The sequence below is a fragment of the Aythya marila genome, assembly GCF_965140915.1.
Source record: "Aythya marila genome assembly, chromosome: 5".
Taxonomy (NCBI): Eukaryota; Metazoa; Chordata; class Aves; order Anseriformes; family Anatidae; genus Aythya; species Aythya marila.
This window is the reverse complement of record NC_139046.1, coordinates 40,268,408-40,285,767: the sequence shown is the minus strand read 5'-3', so window position 1 is coordinate 40,285,767 and position 17,360 is coordinate 40,268,408. Positions and strand designations below refer to the sequence as shown.

Genomic DNA, 17,360 nt, shown 5'->3' with positions numbered 1-17,360 from the left:
ATAGGCTGTACTATTCTTCTTCTGGCATTAATAAACCTGAAACAGAATACAAAGAATAGCAGTCCTTTCATCAGCTTGCTTCTGTGTTTTGAGAACACCTCTGCCTGAAAACTGACAGGATTTTAGCGCGGCACAGCTACGTGTTTTGTTTCGTGTTTCTTTTTTAAAGAGTATAAATTCACTTTAGAGGATTTTCCTCTAAGTGCCCAGAAATCGTAACTGGTAACATGCTTATCTTACTAGCTAGCTTAAAGCTGGATTTGCCAGAAGGCTTTAAAGAGTAAACGCAAATGAAAACTTGTGTTTAAAGACAAATGTTTCTTTAACTTCTTAGGGTAGCTTGGAACCTGGTTAAAGTTCACAGGCTGCACGACTATTTTTTTTCCCCCCTCCATCACAGGGATTCAGCTACCCTTGCAGCTGGCCATAAATGAGGACCAGGCTTTGCCACTCTGTGCTTTCACAAGGTATTGTTAGGTCAGCAGAGCCATCAATTAGGCTGTCTGAAGTTTTATCACCAGCACAGCAGCAATAAGTGCTGGCCCAGAAAGACTTCTGCTCTTCTGCAACTCCTGCAGTTGGAGCCTGTAAAGGCCGGGGTCGCCGCGAGGTCAGTGCCAGCTGGGGGCGACCTCTGCGGCCGACCGGGGACACCCAGCGCACGGCACCCGCCGGCCGTAAACCCAGGCACCTCTCAACTCGTTAGGAACAGCGAGCCGCAGGTACATGTGGTTAATATTAGGCCCAAAATAACTTTTCTGCACCCCCCCTTCCCTCTCTCAGATCAGGCCCTGTAGCTGCGCTGGGTGCTGAGGCTTTTGAATGCCGGGGAAGGCAGTTAGTTGGCTGCGGAGCCTGGATTTAATTTCGCTGGTAATCCAAAAATAAGTGCTTGCGTATTTCTTGTTATCTTAATGCACAACAACCCACATTGGCACAAACTAAGGCAAATTAATTTCGGCAAAATAATTTTCAAAAGTACTTTTTCGCACCGTTTCTTTCAAAACAGGGCAATTTTCTATCACTCACAAGCCACGCTTGTTTTTGTCCCCCTTCTTTGTGTTTGAGAACACTCCGGAGCTTTTGCGCAGGTTTTGTGTGCTATTTCACAGTTCAGACTTTAGGCTGGTGACCCTTAAGGAGTGCTAATGAAGTTGAATACTAGTGTTTAATCCTCTTCAGAAATACTAACATGCCCATCATCCAAAACAGCCTCCAATAATTGCCATTGGGCCCGATCCAAAGCCCAGCCAAGTCTTTCAGTCAGGAACTGAAAACTAAGTTCATCTGCTCATTTAGTAAATTGCTGGCCTTTCTATAGCATAAACTCCACAAGCCCTTTTGTTGTGCTCTCCTCCCACCCCCCTGCCGAAATTCCGCTGCAGATAATGAAGGATGGTACACCTTTGCTTGCCTCTCCCGTAATCACAGTTGTGGAAATTTCATTAGACAGATGCATAAATGCTACAAGTAACACTAAAACACTCTTTTGCATCTCTCTGTTTACATCCTAAAGATGTTCTTTATTCTTTAAGAAAAGTATAATTCAGTTGTCAGAAATGTCATCCTGCCTCAGAATTAGTCATGACTTCAGGTATTAAAATAAAAACTCAGACACAGTCGACGTACTTGTTTATTCCCTTCTGACTGCAGTGCGGGAAGGCAGTTCTTACCTTAGCACTATGATTTCTAGACATGTTTCCGTCCTTAAAGACAAAGGTCTCCGATAGGACTTAATTTGCTTAGCTGCTTTCCAGTAATGTTACTACACTGACCAAATGGAGCCTGACCTGAACCTTCTCTAGCCAGTATGCCTTTTATCAGCTAAAGTTAAGGCCAATAGAGATTAACAGGAAAGCCTGATAAGGCTGTTTTCTCTTCTCCTATGAGCTTCTAATGGTGTATACAGATGGCAAGGTTTTAAAGAATGGAATGAATGCTTATTTAGGTCTGTAAAAAATCACAGACAACAGACACTGCCTCCCCCTCCCCACACACACACTTTTCATCTTACTAACCTGTTTTCTTCAATCAGACCACTCTTCACGGAAACCAAATTGGTTTTTATTTTATTTTATTTTATTTTATTTTATTTTATTTTATTTTATTTTATTTTATTTATTTTATTTTATTTTATTTTATTTTATTTTATTTTATTTTATTTTATTTTATTTTATTTTATTTTATTTTAAACCCCAACCACTTTTATTATTTACATCTGGTAGTCCCCTTATTTATGTCCCTTTCCACTTCCCTGCAAACACACCCTCAGTCACAGGGCTGCGAAGCATTATGGGCCTTGGCTCTCAGCGGGAGAACTCGACACTGTCTTCAAACAAATAATTAAGGGGAAGGTTAAAGGTTCACCCAGAGGTCATATCTTTGGATACTCCTCAGAAAGTTTACATTAGTAAGAAATGGGTGCCCTCTGAAGTGTTTTTTCAATGGGTTTGCACGACAAGGCAGAACATTAAGAAAATTCTATGTCCTGAAAGGTTTCAGTTGGCAACTGCTTTACGGTCATGAGTGGGCAAATTTGGATACTCTGCTCTGGTCCTGCACATTTGACAACCACCATGGCATAAGTCTTTTGGATATTGAAATACTGAAAATCTGGGATATTGAAAAAAACTTGTCCAACTATTCACTTCCCTTGTTCTGTTTCCCTGATACGAATAATGGCAGCTTTTCAGGGTGAAGTCTATATAGAGACATTTCTTTTGGAAATTTTTGCAGTAATTATTTTGGAAATGGGAATTAAAGCCCTAATATTGAGTCCCCCAATCTTTATTTTGCTACAGAGAAAAATAGTAGTAAAAATGATCACATTCATCCAGCAATTTTTTCCAAATAACAAAAAAAAGCACTTTGCTTTGATTTCTGGTTTCACTGTATCTCCATTTTCCTGTTGCGCATGTGAATAACTGCAGGTGCAAATGATGGCCTCTAGACCAACACCACTTTGAAGAGAAGATACTCCATCATATTCTCGGAAAGATATAGGGGCACAGGGACATTAGGCATCCAGATCATTTTGAAATTCCATTCCTGTGGTTTCTCTGAAAAATCCTGGCCAGCAATGGCATCAATTATATCCACCAGTGGGTATGTCTGAAAAATTGTACTTGGAATTATTTATTTGCAAAATTGCAGGTGCAAACAGACATACATTTCAGGTCAAGATAAAACGGGATCCTAGAGTCATAGCAGTAACTACATCACATAACGCATCAGCACAATTGGGAGACAAGGGCACAGAATGCAGTGTTTGTGGATTATTATGTGTCCTTTATACTGCCCCATAAATATGCACAGTGCATAATAGAGACATAGAAACCACAATCCCTGCCCTAGTCTTTACTTTTTTTTTTTTTTTTTTTTTTTTGAATCCCTCAGGGAGTCATCTCTAGGGCCAAAGTAAAGCAAAATACAGCCTTCTGCACAGCACTTCAGTTGGTGTATTGCAAAAACACTGTGATGTTATTTTGGCACAAACGCCTTCAAAAGGCACTAAAAGATAGGTTAAAAAAAAAAAAAAAAGGTAGAATGCCAGTGCCACTATTTCCAGCATTACTCGGAACCCTATAAAAGAAGAATTCACAGCTCTGCTCCTGACACTAATTACCTGCCTGGTTCATACCCTTCACCCAGAGGCCAAAGATTGAATGGCCTGAAAAGATGAATAAAATCTATCAACAAGACATGGATTTCTTTGTTACTCTTCTGTTAATAGTAATTCCTATAATTTGGATGATAACAGCGTTTAGAGGACCCAGTGAAGCTCAGTTGTACTTCACCCCATACTGCACAAACACACTGTCCAAGAGAACTCACAGTCTGAACAGATTTCTAGGCAAAGCTTGGGGGAGAGGAGACGCCTTCTCCCTGTTTGCAAAGGGGAACTGAGACAGACGGAGATTAAGTGACAAGGCCAAAGTCATACAAGAGATCTTTGGCAGAGCCACACTCCCAACATAGATTTCCTCAGTCCTCTTTCAGCGCTTAGTACAATCTGCTATCCATATGCTATCTTTCCTTTGTTCCCCCAGATTAGCAGTCAGGCACACTGGCAGGGGAGTAGGGAGAGAGTTCCCATTGCCACTGTTTGTACCTTACCTGCTGTGTAGATAAAGAGGGGTCATCAGCCTCCGGGGCTGAGTCGATACCTTCACAAACTCTACATTCATGTGGTATTTGGTCCTCGTTCCAGAATGATAAATGAGGTATGTAATGTTGAGAAATACATGTCATTGACATAGTACTTTTAATGAAAATCTCACTTCCAGCATTTTGCAAGTGACAGATTACCAACTCCCCTTATTCGAACAATAGCCATTTGAAATGAAAGTTTTCTGCTTTTTTTTTTTTTTTTTTTTTTTTTTTTTTTTAAATTGCTACCTAAAGCAGCCATATATATTTTCTATAGCAAAAGTCTGTCTTTCTTGCACAAGTAGTTCTGGTAACTTCAGTGGGACAATTTACAAAAGCGCAGCCAACAAAATTTGGCTCAAAATGCACAACAATATGGACTTTCAAAAGAAGTAATTTCATTTTTTATCCAGCAAAAAACAGTAGAGCAGTAAAGGTACACTAGTGAATATGCAGTGTAGTCTGGTGATTTGGTAGCCCTAGTCCTAATTGGTTTCTACCATTGCTAATTAGCATGACAATATAATCTAAATATATGCATTTAATTACATCTCTTCAAATAGAGCCTCGGTTTTCTTTGTCCAAAATAAACATGTATTCTGTATTTTATAGGAAGTTCCTTAATTAGTCTTCTTTATATATTTATCATATTTTATCTCAAGTCCTATCAAATGATGTTAAACTCACATTTACATAATACGTTTAATATTTATAATAAGTAACATTCAGATAAAATTGCAGAGAAATATGTCTGCAACTGCAAAAGAGAACAAACAGCAAATAGAGATTTCTTAGTCTGCTCGTTCATGTCTGGCACATTCAAAAATAATTTTGTCATTGTTTTTACTGTCTTTTTGTACATACAGTGAGTTTCAAAACACAAAGACTACTCTGTACATGAATCTAAGTAAGAGTAATTTTTAAAATGAACTGTTAGTGACTGTACTGATTGGAAATCAGAATTAGAAATATCTCCAGCTTAACTCTATGGTTGTCATGGAAAAATCACTTTAAGTATGTAGGGTCACAAAAATCTTGTTTCAGGAGGTTGAACAGCATGAAAACTTAGGAAACTACAATTCATCTCCAAGTTGGAGTCTAACGTGAACTCAAACAGAGAGTTCTAAATCCTATCACTTGACTATACATCTCATGTCTACTGTGAGATGAACTGGTACAAAACTGAATCAGTCTCCTATAGAAGAGTAGACTGCTCCTTACGAGAAACTGAGGAACAACATGGGCCACCAAGTACAGCTCAAAACTTTTAAATATCAGTCCTCTATTTTCACTTAATATTTCCACCCCAGAAAATGAGGTGTTAAAATACTGGATTTATTTAACAAATCAGCCACTGCATTAAATGGGTTCTCAACTCTATGTGAACAACTGAGAAACAAATTAGTGAGATAAATTCAGTGTCAGTTATCTTAAAGGATTAATGACGAGGAAAGTTTTGCCTCAGTTCAGATTTTAGCCCAAGAAGACATTTCTGCTCATTCGCTTGAAAATATACAAATACTGAGTGAATATTGTCACAGGCTTAGTCATAGCAATAATATAAATAACAGTAACAACAATAATATAGGGTTAAAATTGTTTATGCACAAAACTTTTAGGTACCCAGAGGAACAGGCTAAAAAGATTTTTCAAAAACCTTACAAATCTAGATGAGACGCTCAAATTTTATTAAGCCTAGGTAAGTGGGAGCTGAGCTTGATGAATAAATTGGGTTTAAGCACCTGCTTCAATCTGCTGAGTAAGAGCCTAAAATTCATTCTAATAAATAATTCAAATGTTTTCACCTTTGCTGAGAAATCTTTGCCAAAAATTATATCTCAGTATTTGAACTGTGAACATGTTGGTGTTTAGCCCAAGAGTATACTACATTGATCCCTTGTTGCCCAAGAATGCCCTAATTTGGAAGGGAAAATAAGCAATGGAATATATTTAAGTCACAAAAAATGTTTTCATAAGTAACCTGGAAAATTACTTTTTTTTTTTTTTTTTTTTTTTTTTTTTTTTTTTTCTGAAAGAACTATTTTAGAAATCTTGAGTTCAGAGCATCTGAACGTATGTATTAGAAAAGACTAATTTTCAGAAACATTTTATCGATATACTCCATCTCCTTTGTACCAATCTTTGTTGGTCATCCAAACTTTTATCTGAGCAAGTACAATCTAGTTATCTTACTTAACTGCTCTCTCCGATATGTATTCTAAACTGACAGAAATAGGTTTAGGTGTACTTTTGTACATGCGTGTACAAAAATGGTTGAAAAAGCCCTTGTTCATGTTTCACTGAATCTGTGCTGCACCTGGTTACCAACACTTATTTGCAGCGTTCCTTACAGAAAAGTAAAAAAAGCTGTTAGTCACCTGGAAATGAGCCATCTAAAGAAAGTTTCCTTACACCCCAAATACTGAGATATGGAGTCACTTCCATGACTAGGAAAGAGGGAGGGACAGGCAGGTTAATTCCCTGACAAGACTTCACGTCGTTTTGGTTAGCCTTGTTAGAGAAGAGGGCTTGTGGGCTGTTTAAACTGACTTTCTTAAGCTAATTTTGGTATCTCACATCTCTCATAGGTGTGATTCAGAAGACCTAAGTCAGCATCCACAGTTGGTGGAGGGAAGGCTCTAGATGACAGCGAGCATCTAAGCTGGGTGCCTAACAGCTCAAGGCAGGCACTAACAGCCCCATAGACCTCTGCCACATCTTGTATGTTTATGTTGGATCTTCTAAAAATACGTTATGCCACCAGGAGTTGCCAATTGCTGAAAACCATAGATTTGCCCATCCTGTACTTGTGAGACTGTCTTAAAAAATTTGAAATTTAAACAGCGTTCTTCTTAGTATTTACATTCCAGGTTTTTGAGTCATTGTGTCACATTTTTAAACTGCTCTCCTCAGTCACAAAATCTAGAAACTTACTTGGAAATATTCTCACATAACTGCTGTCTCCTGAAGTTGGGGCCTTGAGTTAACATGAAATAACTTGAGCCTTGTGATAAAATCATGAGAATTGGCAACAGGGACAGCTATTTACCTCAGAGAAAATATGTTTCTTTAAACACATGACTCTTGGTTACTGGGTTACCTTTTCAGATCACAGGAAAATGACTTGGCTTCTGCCAAGGCCCTGGTGTGTTTCACACCAGATCACACACCCTGGGCAGCCATGCTCACATGTGCTCCAAGGACTGTGCAGGGCAACACTGATTGCTGCCCAAAGGTGCCCTGGCAGGGATGCACCGCCTTGCCATGCAGACTCTCAGTGGGGTGCAGCTATAGGGCTCCCTGGTGCTCCCCGCCACCGTGAGAGACATAAGACCTGCCAACACCCCACAGCCTTGTCACCACCTCAGCACTGTGTGGCCGGAGCACTGCTTCAAGGGTGGGCTGGGGCACCATGGCCACTAGTGGTGGTGCCTCTGCCATGGGGCACGGCAGCCTCCCCTCTGCCCCAAGGGCAAGGTGGTAGTGCTCTGTTTTCCCTTGGTGCAAGTGGCCAGGGGGATTGCATGGCCCTGGACAGTACGTAGGCCATGAGAGGTGGGAAGTGAGTTTGGTAGGCGAGGGTAGTGAAGAACCATGCCACACCTGCACATGCAAAAGGATAGGCACACTTTTCCTTACAAGCTTTCAGAAAAGCTCAACTTTGGTGGAAGAGTATCCTTTTTTATGCCCCTTAGATTTCTGGCTTGTAAACAAGGGCCGCTCTGTGAGTGAAACCACACCTACAGCCATGCAGCAGTCTGGCAGGCCCTCATTTCCCAAGCAATGCCTGTTACTCTTCCAGTGTGCCATCAGATTATTCATATATGGCTATTTATCATGCACCGTAAAAATGATCTTTTAAAGATACTTGAAAGGAAGGGAGGAGACAAACAGACATACTTCCTTAGCTATTCATATCTTACAGATAAAATGCAAAGTCAATAGACATAAGCTGTAGTATGTAACCTCATCCTGTACTTGATTTATTGCAGATGGGAATCAACTAGAAACTGAATCACTTTGAAATTTTTACTACTGACATTAAAATTCCAGGTTTGTATACATACATCTTGTGGAGATGCTAAATACAATTTTAGCTAATTTGGCATGTGCTTTGACTTGCTGGCACTTAGACGTCCATGTTAAAGGTGGATAACAAACCTGCTATAAAATCTTAAGTAACTCATGCATTTAAAGATGTGTTAGTTTATTATATTAAACTCATAGGACAAGATTTTTAAAACTGATGACAGTCCAGCAGACTTGAAAACATAATCAGCTTATTCAGCTTCTTACATGGGAGTTGAGGACTCTCATTTTAGCCAACTTTTTCAAAAAGAATTGTGTAGTTTTACAATATCACATTGAAGCATTAAAGTAACTTACATATCTTTTTAACTGTTTCATACTGAGTTTTTTAGCCAACTCTAAATTAACACGAAAAGGAGAGTTGTCAACAAATTTAGCATCTGTTTAACTTCCCTGATCAAATTAGATTAAGGTATTAATTCTGCTTTTCAGTGGAAACTACCTAAGTAGCAACCTGCCAAAAATACATAAAGGTGTTTAGCAATTATGTACTGGGTATGTTTGAAGAGATCAAGGTGCACTCACATGTCCTGTGCTATGGATATCTCTGATTAGCTTGTCATCTTCTCTGAAGAAGATGTAGCCCAACTCTCCTATACTATGTAACAGGCCAGCTGTTAGCTGTCTGTCAAGCACCTAAAGTGGACAAGTAGTCCAGGAGCAAAAATGTCACTCCTTTGATCTGGCAAGGAGCAGCTGCTGATTTATAGAGTAGGACTTTGTTCTTCCGTTCTATTTTACTTTCTTTCCTAAGGCAGAACCACAAAATCCAGCAGAAAAAAAAAAAGTGCCGTTCTCTGCAACATCAACAAGCTCTGACAACTGCAACAGGGTTTTTCTTGGCCCTAACAAAGCTCTCAGGCATCTCCTTTGACGCTCACCTTTTTTTTTTTTTTTTTCCTTCTTCTTTTTGCAATGCGGTAGTTATTGTTTAATTCAGCTTCTGTAAATGGAATGGACTGTGGCCAGCAAGCCTGGGGCATAAACACACCTGTATGAAAGAAGCCTTATTGTAGCAACCATCTACAACCAACCTGCACATGCACTACCAGTTCGTGAGTTCAGAAGGAATGTTCCATTTTCCCTGACAGTAAATTTTGCCTTAAGATAACAAATTTTTTTGTACCCACTGTCCTGTCTTGACCATGAAGCGTGTACATTTTTTCATTGTTATTAAAATCTGAAGATAAAAAAATATGTATTTTTCTATCTGTCAACCAGTGGACCTAAGGAAATTGCATCCAAAGAGCCCTTTTTTAAAAAATCACAGACAAAATAGATTTATAGAAATACAGTGCTGAAAGTTTGAGAACTACTGATCCCAAAGATACCCTTTCTGTTTCAGAGACAGCAATGCAATTGTAGCCACCTCCAGCTTATACTGTTACAGATTGTCCTAAAAATAAAATAAAAAACTGTAAAACATGTATTTATTAAGAAATAGAACTTGATGCAACTAATTGGACTGTGATACCACAGCCCAGACTAAACGCTCTCTTCAGTTCTTTCAGGCTCAGGTGCTGAATAGATGCTGTCAGACAATCAGTGACTATACAAGGTGTTAAACTCCTGCCTCACCTACTGGAATGGCAAGGAAGTTTTCTCTGTTGCAGCTGCCCCTTTATTTCATTTCTGATCTGTTTTCAACTTTATTAGCTGAAAAAAAGTTTTACGGGCCACAAGAAAAAACTGCAGTATAATGCTGGTGAGCTGGAAAGGAATATCTCATGTGCTTATGGATTGGGAAGTGAACCACACAACAAGCTATGTATTGACCCTGGTACATGTCTGCACACATGCTGTGGTCACACTTCTTTATACTGTAATTTTAAAAACAGGCACAAAAGGTTTACAAAAACAAAGAGGTGAGGGTGGTGGGAGCGTCAAGACTACAAGGTCTTTTGCATATATGTTATCTTGTGGAAATAAATAAGAAATGTTACAGCCAAGCCCCAAAGGGAGGCAGGAAAATGATGATGTACAGGATAGTATAAAATGGTATATTAAAAACTGAGCTGTCAGTGGAACAATAGAATATTAAGCAAAAGACCATAATAATTGGCAGATATTTAGCTGTAGACATCTTCCTATGGTTGGTGGGTACTAAAATGAACATGAGAAGAAAGAGAACTAGTTAGGTAATTAGAAGTCATGGGCATAAATAACACATGAAGTATAAACAACACCTACCCCCCATTTTATATCTCTTATTCAGGTATACCTAATCAGCTCTCAGTAAGTCATACCTATGTGCTGATATCGCTTGTGTTTTGGTCTTCATACTGGTTACAGGAGATTCAACTTATGTTAATCTTCCTTTTCTCTCTAGATACAGAATCACGTTCATTTTTCTCCTTTAATTATTCAAATACTGGTAGCAAGTCTTTTATCAAACCAGAGGGTCTGATGGCTTAGTAGCTAGAGATGTGTCGGCACCACAGACATCATGGATTGCAGCCTCCATGTTACAGAATACTTGCTCCACAATGACCGAAGATATTGCCAGCATAAGTAAGGGATGGCTATATTGTTTAAGCATGCTAAAACCAAGCAGAAATTATACCTGTCCTCCCTGTGTCATACTGGCAAAGACTTTACTCCATCTCATCCCATTTTGTGTTCTCTATACCACACAGGAGTCATGTAAAAATGCTTTAAAAACATTTTTGAGAGTTTGTTAGTACATTAATGTGTTCCATGTACCCCTGTGTGTTAGTTACTATAAGCCAAACTAGTTTGAATCATGGAATTGAAAAATTAAACAACCTCTGTGGAGCTGTTTGCCTGTCACTCTGTATCTCAGGCTCCTGTACTTTCAGACCAGAGCTTCATCTCCCCCAGGGCTCAGCTCTTGCTCCCCAGACTACCTTGCTGGCTTACCAGAGATAATTGCAAACTACATCTGGCAAGTCAGTGATAAAGCTTGCTGGTGCTCTGCAGGGGTCCTAGATGGCTAGATATGGTGTGATTGAGGATATATATATGAATGTTGTACCATTTCTCGTCACTATGCAGTTTCCATTCTTCTGAACAAGCAAAGGACTGAAACTGGGAAGAACTGTGCTTTCTGAAGCACTTAGAAGGTTGGGTTCCTCTGATTTCAATACTCTCGTGGCTTATGGGCAGAGCACAGCACAGGAAGAACCTCTGCTCAAGTGCACCACGTTTAGGTTACTGAGTTCCCAAGCTAGAGAGGGGTCTATTATTATTATTATTATTATTATTATTATTATTATCATCATCATCATCATCATCATCATCATCATCATCATCATCATCATCATTATCATTATTATTTCTTATTTCTTCTCTTAAAGGACAGATAGCTGGAGAAATACCTCTTAATGTAGTCACTGCCATTTACATACCTCATGTGAAAATTAAATCACACCACAAAAAGAAACTTGAAACTGAGCACATACTTCTTTGATGAAAACTGGCCAGTTCTGTAAAGTGTTCCACTATCCCATATTTTACATACAATTGAGATATCTATTATGAAATGAAGCCCAATCTATATAACCTATCTAATATTTATCTTTCTTTATGAGAGCAGTTTGGAAACTGTGTGTGATCTTACATAATGTTAATAACTGGTTGCTGATGGATTTCAGCATTAATTCTGACTGTTCTGACTGGTTGGGTGTTGAGGCTTAATTTTCAGTAGAATTTCACTAACTGTTCCTGCACTGCGTAGGGGTGAAGGCATCTAAGAATATGTGTATAAACCTGCATTTGAGCCCATAAAATTAGTAATTGCAGGGCTGTATCCAACAATGCTGATCACTTTAGCCTGATCTAGTTAAAGCACCCAGATGTATAAGTAAAATCTTTAAAATGACCAAGTCCTATTATAAAACTTAGTGTAGGTTCTGTAAAGCCCATCTTAATGTTCAGCAAAGATTAGAATTAGAAGGCAGTATTAGTAAAGAGATATCGAATTTTGGTGCCTAAATTGTGGGTGATCTGCTACCAGGGAAATTCCTATCTCTGGTTAGATGTTCCAGGAATCACCAGAAGATGGACTTAGATATCTAACAACCATTAAAAAAAAAGAAAAAAAAAAGCTTTCACTTAACAGGGAAAGTGCCTAAATTCTTTTGGCATGTAGATTTCTGCTTTTTAACACCCCATCCCATCAACACTTTTTCTTCTGTGTTTACATGTATTGTAATAGCTCTCTGTTTCTGAGTTAGAGGAAGACACAGTGTCCAGTCAGGTTTCCTTTGGGTCATTTTAGTGTGAGTAATTTAAGATAGGTCTGTTCTTTCTTATAATAACATAGATAAAGATCTCTTTCCTTTATAGCTGACACCATAATTATTTGAATATTTATCTGGAAAGAAGGAGATCAAGTTTTGCCTCCCTATCCTGCTTGATTTGGAACAAAGACTTGAACATAGGTCCTTCACATATTCTTAAACAATATCTGAATCACCAGTGTATTCAGTATAGTGAACAAAGCCCTTTCAGTTCTCATTCTGAGAAGATGTTCTGCCACCTGAAGTAATTATACAGTCATTGTAATTAACCAGAAATTAACTCTCATACATCTTAAGTTGGAGCCCTAACCAAGAGGCTGTACAGTCAAGCCCTTGTTCTTATTTAATTTTGTTCTACTGACTAGTCGTTACATACACAACAGAATTGGCAGTCAAGAGAACAAGAAAGGCATGATAGAAGACTGAAGATGGAGCATTATGTTCAATAGCCCATTGATTGGGAAACTCAACTCACTTGGAACAGTTAAGACAATGATTTAAATCAAGATGAAGAGAAGACCTGCAAACATATATCCTATTTAACAAGTGAATTTTCTAGCCAATGAGCCATTGAGTATAGCACTCCCTCTACCCCATTTGCCTCTTTTGTGTAAAGCTCAGTATGGCTGATACATTACAAGACTTTGGCTGGATTGGGCCCCTGGGGAGATACACTGAGGCAAGGCTGATTTTGTGTTTAAAGTTGTGTTTCACTCTAGAGCATTTTATGCTCCAGAGTGAAACACAAATACATAATACATATGTATTTGTGTTCCCATTCCTCTCTCCTGGAGGTGCCATCTATATAAAATTACCACAGTCAGGGCAATATCTTGTTTATAAGTACTGCTAGGGTTACAGTTAGCAGTTTCCCAGTGATAGCACATTCTAAGTTTTGTGTGTGCTCACCAATAGAAACAATGAGATGTGGACCAAATGGTTTTAGGCATCCCAGGACTGGGAAGCAGCTAGGTGAGGATACTGGAATTTCAGTGATAGCTAAGGACAAGTATCAGCTTAAACTGAAGATTCCAGGATTTATTTTATTTTTCTTAACACTCATAGACAACTCAGTTGATATACAGTTGATATACATATCTAACAGACATGTATTCATGAGGAAATATTTTGTAAAACATGCTACACAGATCTTTTATTTTGACTTAAATGATTTATAAGACAATATTGTAATAATATTTTTCTAAGAATTTTGAGTCAAATTTTAGAATGCCTTTAGAGAATCTTTGAAAGAAACACATATTTTAAGGTCAATACAAACACTACCTAAAAAAAAAAAAAAAAAAAAAAAAAAGTCTGTGAAAAGGGGGAAAAATTCCTCAAATTCACATGCAGCATCTTCCATCTATGTAGTTCAGTATTGTGCTTGAGTGCATTAGATTCTTAAAATAAATTTTATAAGAAATTCACTATAAATAAAATGAAAACAATGTTTTCATTCTGATTCAGTGTCCAAACTGAGGAGAATATAGAAAGATAAATCAGCAGTAAGAAGAAGGAAAGTTATTCTTTGTTTTTCCTCTTTGAATTACTAAAGTATCAATGGCATGTGTACATTTCTAGGAAAAATGCACTTCTTAAATCTGCACTTCTTAAACCTTTCAATGCACTAAATTCACTTCTTAAACCTTGCAATGTTTAACTACTTTAGAAACAAATTGTGCCTTATTTATGACATGTAAACCTTTAGCATGTCAAAGTATAAAACAGAATAATAATGGCAACAAATGCAAATTCCCTAGGAGTCAGATGAACTAGTAAGGTGAGTTAGTTTCCATTTCCTTTTCTTGATTCTTTCCCAGTTGTTATATTCAGTCTTTCCAATGTGACTATATTATCATCCACAAAAATTTTAGCATCATCGTAATCATAAAAGATATAGTTTATATCTTTATAAATCACATGAGTCTTAGCAGACCTTAGTAATGCCACATCTGCTTTAATCCTAGTAAATTCTAGCCTAAGACAGCGTAGCCTGTGGTGTCTCACCTGAGTTCTCAGAGACATTTCAGAAAATGCATTAGCTTTGTGAGTCAGTGAAATAAATGCAAACAATTATAGTGGTAAATAGCCAAAGAAAAATTTAGCACTTTAAATGGGTTTTGACAGAAGCCTGAGTAGAAAAATCTAACTCTTTTATGCATGCCCTTTAACCACCAATCAATTTTGCTGAAATGAGCGGTCCAATTAGCTTCCTAATTTTTGATGCCTGATGAATCAAAATTAAAACAAAATAAAATAAAAAATAAAATAATGTATCTGGAAGACCGGTCTTCTATTGGTGGAAGAAACTAGGGTGTCTGGAAAAAAAATCCCAATATCAAATTCCACATCCTAATTTAAACTACTACTACTACTACTACTACTACTACTACTACTACTACTAATCCAGGTACCTCATTACTAGGACAAATTTGATGCAAAGATGTACAGCTAAGACTGGTGCTTAAAATTTTCAGGTGCATTAAATTCAGGTAAAAAATCAGTAAGTGAAAAGTTTTGTGGCCATGCTTTACATCCAGACTGAAAAAAAATAAAATAATTCATTCTTCTGCCAAAGTTATCCCTAGTGCTACCTAGATCATGTACTGGTTTTCCAGTAAAGCACAGGCCTATAATAACTGCTTAAGCATGCTATATAGTATTAATCTTCCTCATGAACTCGATCCCAAACCAGTTTCCATGGAGAGAAACTAAGAGGTATGTACAGGCAAAGGAGAAAATATATGGCTAGCCAATGATACAGAAAGGCTCTTTAGGTACAGAAAGGCTCTTTGGATGGGAGCTATGGTAGAGAGGAAGAATTTTTCAACTGAGATTGCAGAACAAAGAGGAGGGCAGTATTAGATGATTAGAGAAGAGAATATGAAAATAGAGACATAGATCTTGAAGTAGGTTTTGACATTGTTTAAGAAAAAACACTGAAATGGATCCATAAAAGGATGGGGGAAGGCTGCTGAAGTGCCTAAAGTAGGAGGTGATTTTGGTGCATGTGTGAGAAGGAATCATCAGCATGTGGCATGTTAGGGGGAATGAAGGAACAGAACTTAGAGTCCTGAGGGAAGGGAACTACAATAGTCAAGGTGAGAAGAGATGAAGGCAGACGCAAACATGACATACTGTCGAAATAGAAATAGGAAGGGGTGCAGACACTGGAGATGTGAGAGACAGAGCAACACTAGGAATTGCATGTAGATTTGAGGCAGTGGGGATAAATGTGTGAGATGTCCTAGAGGGTTATGAAGGACTAGGATTTGAATGTCCAAGAGAATAATGTTGCACCGTGATCAGTCCGTTTTGTTTACCAGGTTATAAACCCATCTATATAAAATGCTTCTATCCAAAATGCAAACTTCTTTTAGAAAATACTTTTTTTTTATTGTGATAGTTTGTTAGTCAAGCAATCTCTGCAGTGTCTGCAGCTGTGGCTTTTTTCATCTCATCAGTAATTTTAACTCTCTTATTAGTGTGAAGCTTTTCACAGTATTTAATAATTATAAATATACTTCCCTCCAGTTCTTGAGTTCCATTTTTTTTTGAGTATACTGTGCTTTCTTTAACATCTACATAATTTGCCCTCAAAATCATAACAACATCACAACACTTTGGAACAGAAGATGCAAATATGGTTCTGATATTTTTTTTTATTTTTATTTTATTTATTTTTTTTTAATGGTTGTCCAAATATCCAAGCCCTGAAATGGTATGCACCTGTGTGAGAGGGGGAACACTACATCTCATTGTTGTTTAATCCTCAGTGTTGTTTGTTGTATGAAGAGCAGAGTAGGCTTTTACTTATACCTGTTTTAAACTGTTCTATGACTCTCCAAAAGACTCCTGGATGAGATTAGCAGATAAACAGCTTGATTTCTCTTAGCAGCACTTGTTCAGACTGACAGCTCCCATTCATTCACTGGAGACTAAACAATATATATATATTGTTTATATATATATATATAAGACTCAACTGTTGTGCTTAATGACTCCTGCAAGGGCAGCTACACTATCATTACCACCAAGTGCATACAACCTGAGCTTGATGTTGGCCTACTTAAAATTACTATTTGCTTTGAAGGGTTGGCAAAGCAATTTATAAAATTATGGGGTGAAAGTAAGAGAAGCCCCATTAAAAGCGTTTCCTTTCCTTTAAAGGAGAGTGGACTGAGTAAGACTCTCTGAGTTTGACCCACTTGTTACCTCTGTACATTTGTCTTTATTAACATCTATTAACTGATTAGATTTTCCTTAGAAGTAATTGTGCGTTCTTAGATAATTGTATCATCATGGCTTCTTACTGGGGAAAGGTATTACATCCAAATACTTAGGACAGATAAAACTAGATGGATGTATCTGTCTGTCCATCCATCTGTCCACTCAAGAAACCTCTGAATATAGAGAATTTAAAGCAGTTGTGCAACTAGTAAATGAGAGGTACGTTCTTAAGAAGGAAAATTCACTTAATTAAATAGGTGTCAAAATTATTTTTGTCAACATCCACAATATCCATGATGCAGTGATGTTGTGTTTGTTCATATGGAATACTAGTTTTCAGAACCATAATGACTTGCTATTAGAAAAAACAGGGACATATTATTAGTATCCCCACAGAGTTACCTTCTAAATTATTTATACTTCTAACACTTCCATGTAATGGCAGTTTTAAACTCAAGCAAACAAAGCAAACCACACAATAGAGAGAGGGGAAGATAAATGTACCCAAACCATTCCTGAATGCATGCAGCTAAAAAGGCGATTCAAAACTAACCAGATTTTGTTTCCTACTCAAATCCTCATGAGCTTTGTAATAGAAAGCATCAAAGCTTTTTGGAGTTATGTCACCCT

The 17,360-nt window shown here is 37.7% G+C and overlaps 1 protein-coding gene across 3 annotated transcripts in view; it reads right to left on the bottom strand.

The window, feature by feature from the left end:
• MEIS2 (Meis homeobox 2) overlaps positions 1 to 17,360 on the bottom strand; it is a 172,421-nt gene that overhangs the window by 6,675 nt on the left and 148,386 nt on the right. For all 3 annotated transcript variants that reach the window (XM_082762584.1, XM_082762582.1, XM_082762583.1), the window contains one exon: positions 1 to 36. This exon is cut by the window's left edge and continues 23 nt beyond it. In XM_082762584.1, the coding sequence (XP_082618710.1) occupies positions 1 to 36 (36 nt within the window). The remainder of the gene's footprint in view (positions 37 to 17,360) is intronic.